Source organism: Hyla sarda, chromosome 5 (genome assembly GCF_029499605.1).
Source record: "Hyla sarda isolate aHylSar1 chromosome 5, aHylSar1.hap1, whole genome shotgun sequence".
Classification (NCBI taxonomy): domain Eukaryota; kingdom Metazoa; phylum Chordata; class Amphibia; order Anura; family Hylidae; genus Hyla; species Hyla sarda.
Window position 1 is genome coordinate 336098838 of NC_079193.1, and position 14007 is coordinate 336112844.

Consider the following 14007-nt stretch of genomic DNA (forward strand, 5'->3'; position numbering starts at 1 on the left):
CTAGGATCCCTTGTTTCCAAGTGGGAGATGATTTATCTCCCTCCCACACATCAGTCACTCCATCAATTGCAGCACAGCTAGGCTCCCTTTCATGCATGCTGTGCTTGAAACTACAATTCCCTGTAGACATGTGGAGAATGATCTCCTTCCCGCCCAGCGGTCACTCCACCCGTTGAAGCACAGACAAGTTCCTATATAACACCAGACTAGTGATGTAATGTCTCGGGGCACTCTACAACCTCAAAAAGGCCTGAGACAACAGTCATTTTATACACTGTTAAAAATATGGTTCAACGATCACAAGATAAGAATTGCAAGACCAACCATCAAACACAGGTACAGACACTATATTATACTATATATTATACTACACTTACTTTGCAAACCATGTAGCACAGTCAAATAACAAAAAATAGAACAGACCTTAAACCATATGCTCGCATTTCCTTCTTTTGAATCCATAAATTGTCCCTCCTTCCTTTAATAAGTGATTGCCTAAACAGATCAACATAAAATTATGGGGAAAAAAAAAAAAAAGCAACTCATCATTTTCCAAAACAAGGTTCCATTTATTTAAACACATCATTTTCAAAGTATAAACATCCACAGTAAAAAGCTTCCTTTTAGCATGCTTAAATAAGTGCCTCATTTCATCTATAAAATGGAACTTTGGGGTGTTTGGTGAAATCTTAAAAATTTTCAACAAGTTCTCTCAGGAGCTCAGGTTTACAGTCTCAGCAGCATTGATGGCAACACCGGCCTTCTTCTTCTTTTTGTTGATTGATACGAAAACAACTGCAATTATTATACCTGTAAAATAGAATAAGTTATGGTTATGGGTATTTTCTGACAATTTTATCTTATCCTTAGGACATTGGCTTCCATCAATATAAAGTATATAAAGTAGGTGGTTTATCAATATAAAGTAGGTGGTTTATCAATATAAAGTATATAAAGTAGGTGGTTTATCAATATAAAGTATATGAAGTAGGTGGTTTATCACTATAAATATCACTGCTGCACTACTGTGGGGGACACCGCTGCACTACTGTGGGGGACACCGCTGCACTACTGTGGGGGACACCGCTGCACTACTGTGGGGGACACCGCTGCACTACTGTGGGGGACACCGCTGCACTACTGTGGGGGACACCGCTGCACTACTGTGGGGGACACCGCTGCACTACTGTGGGGGACACCGCTGCACTACTGTGGGGGACACCGCTGCACTACTGTGGGGGACACCGCTGCACTACTGTGGGGGACACCGCTGCACTACTGTGGGGGACACCGCTGCCTACTGTGGGGGACACCGCTGCCTACTGTGGGGGACACCGCTGCCTACTGTGGGGGACTCCGATGCCTACTGTGGGGGACTCCGATGCCTACTGTGGGGGACTCCGATGCCTACTGTGGGGGACTCCGATGCCTACTGTGGGGGACTCCGATGCCTACTGTGGGGGACTCCGATGCCTACTGTGGGGGACTCCGATGCCTACTGTGGGGGACTCCGATGCCTACTGTGGGGGACTCCGATGCCTACTGTGGGGGACTCCGATGCCTACTGTGGGGGACTCCGATGCCTACTGTGGGGGACTCCGATGCCTACTGTGGGGGACTCCGATGCCTACTGTGGGGGACTCCGATGCCTACTGTGGGGGACTCCGATGCCTACTGTGGGGGACTCCGATGCCTACTGTGGGGGACTCCGATGCCTACTGTGGGGGACTCCGATGCCTACTGTGGGGGACTCCGATGCCTACTGTGGGGGACTCCGATGCCTACTGTGGGGGACTCCGATGCCTACTGTGGGGGACTCCGATGCCTACTGTGGGGGACTCCGATGCCTACTGTGGGGGACTCCGATGCCTACTGTGGGGGACTCCGATGCCTACTGTGGGGGACTCCGATGCCTACTGTGGGGGACTCCGATGCCTACTGTGGGGGACTCCGATGCCTACTGTGGGGGACTCTGATGCCTACTGTGGGGGACTCTGATGCCTACTGTGGGGGACTCTGATGCCTACTGTGGGGGACTCTGATGCCTACTGTGGGGGACTCTGATGCCTACTGTGGGGGACTCTGATGCCTACTGTGGGGGACTCTGATGCCTACTGTGGGGGACTCTGATGCCTACTGTGGGAGACACTGCCGCCTACTGTGGGAGACACTGCCGCCTACTATGGGGGACACTGCTGCCTACTATGGGGGACACTGCCGCCTACTGTGGAATACACTGCCCTCTACTGTGGGGGGTACTGCCGCCTACTGTGGGGGTACTGCCGCCTACTGTGGGGGTACTGCCACCTACTGTGGGGGTACTGCCACCTAAAATGGGGGTACTGGCAGCAACAATGGGGGTACTGGCACCTACAATGGGGGAATCTGCTGCCTACTATGGGGGGGGGGGCATCTGCCACCTACTATGGGGGGACATCTGCCGCCTACTATGGGGGGAATCTGCTGGCAACCTAATGTGAGGGACTTCTGCTGCCTACCTAATGTGGGGGTCTTTTGCTGCCTACCTAATGTGGGGGACATCTGCTGCTACCCACTATACTAAGTTTGGGGCATTATAGTTATTGTAAAAGTGCTGAGCCTAAAATGTTTGTTTTTTTCCCACCATGTTCTCAAAAGATGAGTCGTAGTCAGAAGAAATCATCGTGGTGGTCTGAGATGGAGAAGAAAAAGGCAAGTGACCGACTCTGATCAGAAAACACGTCACCTGATATAACTGTATGTAATCTCTTATATGTCTGTAGTGGTAATGATGGGGGTTGTTGTCAGTCACCTGATATAACTGTATGTAATCTCTTATATGGTCTGTAGTGGTAATGATGGGGGTTGTTGTCAGTCACCTGATATAACTGTGTGTAATCACTTATATGGTCTGTAGTGGTAATGATGGGGGTTGTTGTCAGTCTCCTGATATAACTGTATGTAATCTCTTATATGGTCTGTAGTGGTAATGTTGGGGGTTGTTGTCAGTCTGTCAGTATAGGACGTCCTTCTAAATTTAGGTGTCAGACTGACAACATTATTGCTGTTAATGGTCTATTCACACATACAGTATTCTGCTGCAGATTTGAATGTAAATTAAATGACTAAATACAAATTCAACTCCTGTGCAGAATACTTCATATATGAATAGACCCTAAGGGTACGTACACACGAGCGGATTTTCACAGCGGATTTCGCTGCGGATCCGCTGGTGAAGGCCCCGCTCTATGCTGTCTTTACATGTGCCTGCTCTACAATACGCCGCTATGAGCAGACACACTGTGATGTGCGAGTCGCAGTATACTCTCACATGGCGGGAGCTCTCTGCCTAGCTCAGAGCAGGGAGAGTGGCCGCAATGTGCGAGTACGCCGCACACATCACTGCAGTGTGTCTGCTCGTAGCGGCGTATTGTAGAGCAGGCACATGTAAAGACAGCATAGAGCGGGGCCTTCACCAGCGGATCCGCTGCGTAAAATCCGCTGTAAATCCGCTCGTGTGAACGTACCCTTAGGAGGTGTTCCCATTTGGCAGCTGCAGGTGTGTTTAGGGCAAGGCTGAGGGCATTGGTTAAGGGTGCGGTTAGGGGTGTGGCTTGTCCCTCTTTTCCCTTAGCAGAAGTTTGGGAGGTATGGTTTAGGGGCTCAATTGCAAGTCTAGGGCTCATGGGCTTCAGGCCGAGTTATCCATGAGGCTGTAAGAGTTACCCCTTAAGTCACCTGCATCCCACAGAGGGCATTACAATAAAAAGAAAGAGTGAGGAAGACATGTATGTGAACCCTACTGGAAGCTAACTTGTGTAGACCTCTTTGGTAAAGCAGAGACAGTGGAATATTCCTATCTAACCAAAAGAGGCTTGAGCAAAGAAAGAAAGAGAGGCCCCCCATCTTTATACTACAGTATTACCTTAAAGAGTACCTGTCACCAAACTAAACTTTTAATATATTGTTCCTTATGTAATTATAAGACACTTTGCCATTTACTTGCTGCTAAAATTCTCAATCTTTATATGTTTTTAATGTGACTGAAAAAATGGCCACTAGGTGGCTCTGTTCTGTTCCCTGCTGCAAGTCATACAGTTAGTTTGGTCTCCTCTCGGTCTGGCAGGAGACCAAACTCAGGAAGTGCATGCAGGGCATGGCAAGGCACATGCTGGGAGCTTACACAATGTGAGCAAAGGGAAAAGTAGGATACACAGCTGTATACTATAAAGCTCTGAAATTTTTTTAGGGGAGGAGGGGTGTTAGGAGTAGTTAGGGAATATAATCTGAGTTAGTTTAGAAAATATGGTTTGATGACAGATACTCTTTAAGGATGTTTCTCTGCTTCAGTCTTTTACAACCAACTTGTAAATGTAATCTGCCTTGTTAGGTCTGAGTTTTACTATTTAATCCTGTGTGTCTGGCATTTAATCTTCTAGCCTGGCACCACATCAGGGTGTTCCCTTAGGCAATCCGTCCCATGCCATCAGTGCTGTGCAGGTTTTGTCCTCTGGTGGCATTCCCTTTGGCCTGTTCACTGCCGAACTGCACCTGCGCTCCCATTATTATAGGGATGATGGTGCTTTTGTGCACAAGCTGCCCTAATTCCACTAGCTTTATGACCCAGCCGGCTGCACCCACCCTGCTGGACCAAGTTGATACTTGTTGGGACTAGAATAGTGAATGTACATAGCACTGCCATAATGGTACCACCATCTCACTTAAAGGGGTACTCCGGTGGAAAACAAATGTTTTCAAATCAACTGATGCCAAAAAGTTAAGCAGATTTGTAAATTACTTCTATTTAAAAATCTTAATCCTTCCAGTACTTATCAGCTGCTGTATGCTCTAGAGGGAGTTGTGTAGTTCTTTCCGGTTCTGACCACAGAGCTCTCTGCTGACACCTCTGTCCATGGCAGGAACTGTCCAGAGTAGGAGCAAATCTCCATAGCAAACCTCTATTGCTCTAGACAGTTCCTGACACTGACAGAGGAGTCAGCAGAGAGCACCGTGGTCAGACAGGAAAGAACTACACAACTTCCTCTGGAGCATACAGCAGCTTGAAAGGATTACGATTACGAAACAGACACAATTTACATATCTATATCACTTTCTGGCACCACTAGAGATGAGCGAACTTACAGTAAATTCGATTCGTCACGAACTTCTCGGGTCAGCAGTGGATGACTTATCCTGCATAAATTAGTTCAGCTTTCAGGTGCTCCGGTGGGCTGGAAAAGGTGGATACAGTCCTAGGAAAGAGTCTCCTAGGACTGTATCCACCTTTTCCAGCCCACCGGAGCACCTGAAAGCTGAATTAATTTATGCAGGATAAGTCATCAACTGCCGAGCCGAGAAGTTCGTGACGAATCGAATTTACTGTAAGTTCGCTCATCTCTAGGCACCACCTTTAAAAACCTTGAAATAACTATAAAATACCCATGAATTAAAATGAATGTCATGCGCAGGCATAGGGCATGGTAACAGCCAGATCTGTAACCTGTGCCCACTAGAGATGAGCGAGCTTACAGTAAATTCGATTCGTCACGAACTTCTCGGCTCGGCAGTTGATGCCTTATCCTGAATAAATTAGTTCAGCTTTCAGGTGCTCCGGTGGGCTGGAAAAGGTGGATACAGTCCTAGGAAAGAGTCCTAGGACTGTATCCACCTTTTTCAGCCCACCGGAGCACCGGAAAGCTGAACTAATTTATGCAGGAAAAGTTATCAACTGCCGAGCCGAGAAGTTCGTGACGAATCGAATTTACTGTAAGTTCGCTCATCTCTAGTGCCCACCACATTCTTCAAATGCTGTTCAGAATTCTGATTGTCAACTATTTGTATCTAGTCAAAGCAGAGGGGTCTCCCATAATGTATAGTATATACTAATATATACTATCTCAAGTGAATGCACTTAGTTATGATATAAACCCGTGGTCTCAAACTGTGGCCCTCCAGATGTTGCAAAACTTCAACTCCCAGCATGCCCGGACAGCCAACGGCTGTCCGGGCATGCTGGAAGTTAAAGTTTTGCAACATCTGGAGGGCCACAGTTTGAGACCACTGCTATTAACCAATGTCAACATCCCAACTAGGACCAAATACAATAGTCACCACCCTTGTCTAACCAATCTGACATTTGGACCTTTAATAAGCTTATGAAGTCGGGGAGATTTATCAAAGTAATGGCGGAGCAGTTGCCCATAGCAACCAATCAGATTCCAGCTTTCCTTTTTAAAAAGGCCTCTGGAAAATAAAAGCTGGAATCTGATTAGTTCTATGGGCTCCACTTCCTCTGCACAAAATTATTATTTTTTTAAATCAACTGGTGCCAGAAAGTTAAACAGATTTGTAAATTACTTTTCTTAAAAAAATCTTAATCCTTCCAGTACCTTTTTAGGGGCTGTATACTACATAGGAAATGCTTTTCTTTTTGGATTTCTCTTCTGTCATGACCACAGAGCTCTCTGCTGACCTCTGCTGTCCATTTTAGGAACTATCCAGAGCAGGAGAAAATCCCCATAGAAAACATATGCTGCTCTGGATAGTTCCTAAAATGGACAGCAGAAGTCAGCAGAGAGCTCTGTGGTCGTGACAGAAGGGAAATCCAAAATGAAAAGCATTTCCCCTAAAAAGTACTGGAAGGATTCTTTTCTTTTTACTATTTTTTTTTTTTAAAGTAATTTACAAATCTGTTTAATTTTCTGGCACCAGCTAATTAAAAAAAATTAAAAGTTTTTCACAGGAGTACCCCTTTAATAAATCTCCACCCAAGTGTTCAACCATCTTAGGCCCATCACAGAGCAACAGACAAATAGGAGGAAATAAAATGGTGGTCATGACGTTATGAATACAATCTACTAAGTGGTTTTAGCATAGTAATGACAAATATACTAACCTATTACTGCCAGGGTCCCAAATAAAATTCCAAGAGCCAGTCCAATGTTTGATATCGGTGGATTATTTAGTGGATCACCCTCGCACTTTTTGTTAGAGGTACAAGTGCATATACGAACTGCAAGAGAAAAGATGTCATCGTTAAAAGGTCTTTATCTACAATGCATTCGGCAAGTTTTCAGAGCCCCAAACTTTGTTCACATTTTGTTATGTTGCAGCCTTGTGCGAAGGTTTTCAAATAAATTTAAAAAAGTCCCCCCCCCCATCACTCTGCACTCAATACCCCATGATGACAAAGTGAAACCAGAATATTTGCCAATGTACAGTGACCCCCCCGACCTACGATGGCCTCAACATACGATCACTTCAACATACGATGGTCTCCCAGAGGCCATCGCATGTTGAAGGCAGTATCAACATACGATGCTTTTGTATGTCGGGGCCATCGCATAAACGGCTATCCGGCAGCGCAGACTGCTTCAGCTGCCACCGGATAGCCGTTTACGGTGCCCCGTGTGGTCCGCTGACGATCACTTACCTGTCCTCGGGGCTCCGGCGCGTCCTCTTCGGGATCCTCTGCATCGTCGGCGCTCTCCATCGTTGTCATCATGTCGCTGCGCACGCCGTCCCGTCATCCAATAGGAGCGGCGTGCGTAGCGACGTGATGGTGGCGACGGAGAGCGAGGATGCTGGGGAAGAAGAGGCCTTGCCGGAGCGTCGGGGTCACCCCGGGGACGCGGCGACAGCGATGGACGGCGACATCCAAGGCAGTGGTGACGGTCCGGAGCGGCGGGGACAGGTGAGTACAACTTCCTATACCAGTGGTCTTCAACCTGCGGACCTCCAGATGTTGCAAAACTATTGCTGGATGTTGTAGTTTTGCAACATCTGGAGGTCCGCAGGTTGTAGACCACTGTCTTATACTTTACATTGCACGGATCCCTCAACATACGATGGTTTCAACAAACGATGGTTCATTTGGAACAGATTACCATCGTATGTTGAGGGACCACTGTACTTAGTTGAAGCCCCTTTGGTAGAGATTTCCAATCTTCTTGGGGATGAGGCCACAAGGCTTGCCCACCTGGATTTGGGGATTTTCTGCCATTTTTTTCTGCAGATCCTCTAAAGCTCTGTCATTTCCAGGTCTCTTCAGAGAGACCTGCATTGAACAGTGTAAGAGATCAGTCAATGCAGTTTGGAGGTCCACAGTTTGGAGACCACTGTGCAGTGGTCTCTAAACTATAGCTCTCCAGATGTTGCAAAACTGCAAATCCCAGCATGCCCAAACAGCAAACAGCTGTCTCTGCATGCTGGGAGTTGTAGTTGCGTACCTCCAGCTGTTGCATAACTACATCTCCCAGCATGCCTTTCGGCGATCAGTACATGCTGGGAGTTTACGTTATGCAACAGCTGGAGGCACACTGGTTGGAAAATACTGAGTTAGGTAACTGAAGGTTTTCCAACCAGTGTGCCTCCAGCTGTTGCAAAAGTACAACTCACAGCATGCACGGTCTGTCAGTACATGCTGGGAGATGTAGTTTTGAAACAGCTGGAGGTTCCCCCCCCCCCACCCATGTGAATGTACGGGGTACATTCACACAGGCAGTTTTACAGTTAGTTTTCTGCTTCAAGCTTGGGCTGCGGCAAATTTGTCGCCGCAGCACAAACTCCTAGCTGTAAACTCACTGTAAAAGCCCGCTAGTGTGAATGTACCCTAAAAACACTACACTACACTAACACAAAAAAAAGAGTAAAACCCTACATATACACCCCCTTACACTGCCCCCCCCCCATAAAAATGAAAAACGTATCGTACGGCAGTGTTTCCAAAACGGTGCCTCCAGCTGTTGCAAAACAACAACTCCCAGCATTTCCGGACAGCCACTGACTGTCCAGGCATGCTGGGAGTTTAGCAACAGCTGGAGGCACCCTGTTTGGGAATCACTGGCGTAAAATCCCCCTATGTCCACCCCTATGCAATCCCTATGAAGTCCTCAAATTCGCATGGCGCTCTCTCACTTCAGAGCCCTGTCATATTTCAAGGAAACAGTTTAGGGCCACGTATGGGGTATTTCCGTACTCGGGAGAAATTGCACTACAAATTTGGGGGGCTTTTTATCCTTTTACCCCGTTATGAAAAGGAAAAGTTGGGGTCTATACCAGCCTGTTGGTATAAATGTTTTTTTTATTTTTTACACTAACATGCGGGTGTTGCCCCATACTTTTTATTTTCACAAGCGGTAAAAGCATAAAAAGACCTCCAAATTTGTAACGCAATTTCTCCTGAGTACGGAAATACCCCATATGTGGGCGTAAAATGTTCTACGGAAGCACAACAAGGCTCAGGAGTGAGAGCGCACCATGTACATTTGAGGTCTAAATAGGTGATTTGCACAGGGGTGGCTGATTTTACAGCGGTTCTGACATAAACGCAAAAAGAAAATACCCACATGTGACCCCATTTTGGAAACTACACCCCTCACGGAATTTAACAAAGGGTATAGCGAGCCCTAACTACTCACAGGTGTTTGACAGATCTTTGGAAATGTAATTTTCCATTTGCACAGCCCACTGTTCAAAAGATCTGTCAAACGCCAGTGGGGTGTAAATGCTCACTGCACCACGGGGGGCTTTGTAAATGCACATGGCCCCTGACTACCATTCCAAACGGATTCTCTTTCCAAAAGCTCAATGGTGCTCCTCCTCTTCTGAGCATTGTAGTTCGCCCGTAGTGCACTTCAGGCCAACTTATGGGGTACCTCCATACTCAGAAGAGATGGGGTTACAAATTTTGGGGGGTATTTTCTGCTATTAACCCTTGCAAAAATGTGAAATTTGGGGGGAAACACACATTTTAGTGAAAACATATTTTTTTTTTACTTATGCAAAAGTCGTGAAACCCCTGTGGGGTATTAAGGCTCACTTTATTCCTTGTTATGTTCCTCAAGGGGTCTAATTTCCAAAATGGTATGCCATGTGTTTTTTTTTTGCTGTTCTGGCACCATAGGGGGTTCCTAAATGCGACATGCCCCCCCGAGCAAAATTTGCTCTCAAAAAGCCAAATATGACTCCTTCTATTCTGAGCATTGTAGTTCGCCCGTAGTGCACTTCAGGCCAACTTATGGGGTACCTCCATACTCAGAAGAGATGGGGTTACAAATTTTGGGGGTATTTTCTGCTATTAACCCTTGCAAAAATGTGAAATTTGGGGGAAACACACATTTTAGGGAAAAACATTTTTTTTTTACGTATGCAAAAGTCGTGAAACACCTGTGGGGAATAAGGCTCACTTAATTCCTTGTTACATTCCTCAAGGGGTCTAGTTTCCAAAATGGTATGGCATGTGGGGTTTTTCTGCTGTTCTGGCACCATAGGGGCTTCCTAAATGCAACATGCCCCACAAAAACCATTTCTGAAAAACGTACTCTCCAAAATCCCCTTGTCGTCCTTTCCTTCTGAGCCCTCTACTGCGCCCGCCGAACACTTTACATAGACATATGAGGTATGTGCTTACTCGAGAGAAATTGGGCAACAAATACAAGTATACATTTTCTCCTTTTTCCCCTTGTAAAATTCAAAAATTGGGTTTACAAGAACATGCGAGTGTAAAAAATGAAGATTGTGAATTTTCTCCTTCACTTTGCTGCTATTCCTGTGAAACACCTAAAGGGTTAAAATGCTGACTGAATGTCATTTTGTATACTTTGAGGGGTGCAGTTTTTATAATGGGGTCATTTGTGGGGTATTTCTAATATGAAGACCCTTCAAATCCACTTCAAACCTGAACTGGTCCTGAAAAATAGTGAGTTTGAAAATTTTGTGGAAAATTGCTGCTGAACTTTGAAGCCCTCTGGTGTCTTCCAAAAGTAAAAACTCATCAATTTTATGATTCAAACATAAAGTAGACATATTGGAAATGCGTATAAAATTTTGTTTTGGGGAATATCCATTTTCCTTACAGGCAGAGAGCTTCAAAGTTAGAAAAATGCACAATTTTCTAATTTTTCATCAAATTTTGGGATTTTTCACCAAGAAAGGATGCAAGTTACCACAAAATGTTACCACTATGTTAAAGTAGAATATGTTCCGAAAAAACAATCTCGGAATCAGAATGATAACTAAAAGCATTCCAGAGTTATTTAATGTTTAAAGTGACAGTGGTCAGATGTGCAAAAAACGCTCTGGTCCTAAGGTGTAAAATGGCCTGGTCCTTAAGGGGTTAATAAATGTGATTTAACCTCTTCCCCAATAAAAATCAGAATTACCCCTCTTTTCCCATAAAAAAGTGTGTAAATAAAAATAAAAACAAACATATGTGGTATCGCCGTGTATGTAAATGTCCGAACCATAAAAATATATAGGTAATTAAACCGCACAGTCAATGGCGTACACGTGAAAAAAATTTAAAGTACAAAATATCGTATTTTTGGTCACTTTTTATACCATAAAAAAATGAATAAAAAGTGATCAAAAAGTCCGAACATAGAAACGGAAGCCCCCAAAAGTTACAAAATGTCGTTTTTTTTCTCCAATTTTGTCGCACAATTATTTTTCTTTCAGTTTCACCGTAAATTTTTGGGTAAAATGACTGATGTCATTACAAAGTAGGATTGATGGTGCAAAAAAAAAAAAAAAAAAGCCATCATATGGATTTTTTGATGCAAAATTGAAAGGGTTATGATTTTTAAAATGTAAGGAGGAAAAAACAAAAGTGCAAAAACTGAAAACCGCTTGGTCCTTTAGGGGTTAAGAGATATTAAAACCAGATTGATAGGGAATATATTTTTTTAATCAAAGCACAAGGCCGCAAAACAATAAAATGTGAAGTAAGAGGGTCTGAAAACTTTCTGAATGATTTGTATGCAAGTTACCTCCTTTAAATGTCTTTTATTTGAACCTTAAAGTGTACCTGTCGCCAACAAAAACATTTGATATAATGTAGATAATACCATTATATGTATATTTGTAATGTACATTGATTAAAAAATTTGTATATTTTTGGGTGAAAAAAATGCTGTCCCTGCAGCTATTGTCTGTGTTTCTCTATGAGGAGTCCAAATACAGGAAGTGAGGGTGGACAAGCAGGGCTCTGTGCAGGCTCCTGGCTTGTCAATCATCCTGATGTATGAGCTGGGAGCGTGTCATAGAGCCTCAGTGCACACGGTCCTTATTTTTCTTAGTGCACAGAGCTCTGCTTGTCCACCCTCACTTCCTGTATTTGGACTCCTCATAGAGACACACAAGTAATAGCTGCAGGGACAAAAATATACCCATTTTTTAACCTATGTATATTACAAATATACATATAAATGGTATTATCTACATTTGTTTTGGTTGATGACAGGTACACTGGGCTATTGTTTGCAGAGATTTGGCTGCCCATAAGTTGCAGGTCAGTAGGCATTCCCAAATTCTGTGACCACCAATTTGTCTTTATTGTCCCAAATACATCTCTAACTTTGCAAACAGCCTTGATTACATTATATTCAATATGATGTCTTCAGAAATGATGCAAACCTATGAGTCTCCATGGTAACAGACTGCACACTCTGTAGTCTGATCCTGTGGTCATCGTCCGTTCTCTCTTTAAAGGTTCTTATTTAAATAGGCACTCTCATTAAAACTAATTTTTGCTATTGCACTCCTTATGGTAAATGAAAAATATTTATAATGTACTTTGTTTAAAAAAAATGAAGTTTTCTATGTTTTATTTGTGCTTAAAAAAGCTCAAGAGCACATTTTCCCCCAACTCATACACAGACTTTGGACCAAAGTCCAAACACAGGAAGTGCCGCCTGGAGTGCTGAGGGGGGGGGGGGGGGTGTCCAACCAACAGCATATGGCAGTTATGTGTGAGAGGAGCTATGATTGGATGAGGCTGGACACCCCCCCCCCCCCCCCTCAGCACTCCAGGCGGCACTTCCTGTGTTTGGACTTTGGTCCAAAGTCTGTGTATGAGTTGGGGGGGAAATGTGCTCTTGAGCTTTTTTAAGCACAAATAAAACATGGAAAACTTCATTTTTTTTAAACAAAGTATATTAGAAATGTTTTTCATTTACCATAAGGAGTGCAATAGCAAAGATTTGTTTTAATGAGAGTGACCCTTTAACTATTGTAAAACAAAAATAGAGAAAAAGAAACACAGCCACTAGAGATGAGCGAACTTACAGTAAATTCGATTCGTCACGAACTTCTCAGCTCGGCAGTTGATGACTTTTCCTGCATAAATTAGTTCAGCTTTCAGGTGCTCCGGTGGGCTGGAAAAGGTGGATACATTCCTAGGAAAGAGTCTCCTAGGACTGTATCCACCTTTTCCAGCCCACCGGAGCACCTGAAAGCTGAACTAATTTATGCAGGAAAAGTAAACAACTGCCGAGCCGAGAAGTTCGTGACGAATCAAATTTACTGTAAGTTCGCTTATCTCTAACAGCCACACATCCACAATTTGAATTTTGATCTACTTGCTTCTCAGCATAAATTCAAACACTAACAGGTTGTTAATATACATTTTGATCAAGTACAAGCCCACTCGCCACGTCAAGGCCACCTATTTAGAGTGGGTCCCTAACCCAACATTGGTGTAGCGCCGGGCAGCGGCCACCACCAACGCAACACCATGCCCACAGGGGGAGAGACCCAGTGGCCAGGCAGCCCCACTGCTGCCCAACCAAGCCCCTGGATCCGGGCCACTCCACCCCACAGACAAAGCATCACAGTAATAATGACCGCTGCAGTGCAACCACATCAGTGTGAATACCTACCAAGTGCTCCCTGCCAGAGGGCTGGGAGAATGCTAGGAGGAAACCCTTATGCAGTCTCCTACTAATGGGCCAGCACTCCACTCCACCCATTTGGCCCAGGCGTTTTTAATTAGGGGGAGACTGCATAAGCGTATAGTCCTAGCGTTCTCCCAGCCCTCTGGGAATGGTAGGAATGGAGCTTGCAGAAATCCATCAGCCAAAACAACCCCATACAGATAAAAAGAACTATTGCAGAAAAATTCAGCAACGAGTCTGCCTCCCGTGAATGCAGCCTTTAACAAGTCAATAAACATTAGGGGGGGGGGGGGGTATTTATCAAAGGATTTATGTGGGGTTTTTTTTCACATAACTTTGGCGCAATACTTTGGCG

General features: G+C 44.6%; 1 protein-coding gene across 1 annotated transcript in view; it reads right to left on the reverse strand.

Moving 5' to 3' along the window:
- Positions 1 to 573: 573 nt before the first annotated feature.
- The window catches only part of CDH17 (cadherin 17), a 70901-nt gene continuing 57467 nt past the window's right edge, over positions 574 to 14007 (reverse strand). Inside the window, exons 16-17 of the mRNA XM_056522498.1 lie at positions 6875 to 6991; positions 574 to 810 (exon numbers count right to left, since the gene is read on the reverse strand). Coding sequence (XP_056378473.1) covers positions 713 to 810; positions 6875 to 6991 — 215 coding nt within the window. The 3' untranslated portion in view covers positions 574 to 712. The remainder of the gene's footprint in view (positions 811 to 6874; positions 6992 to 14007) is intronic.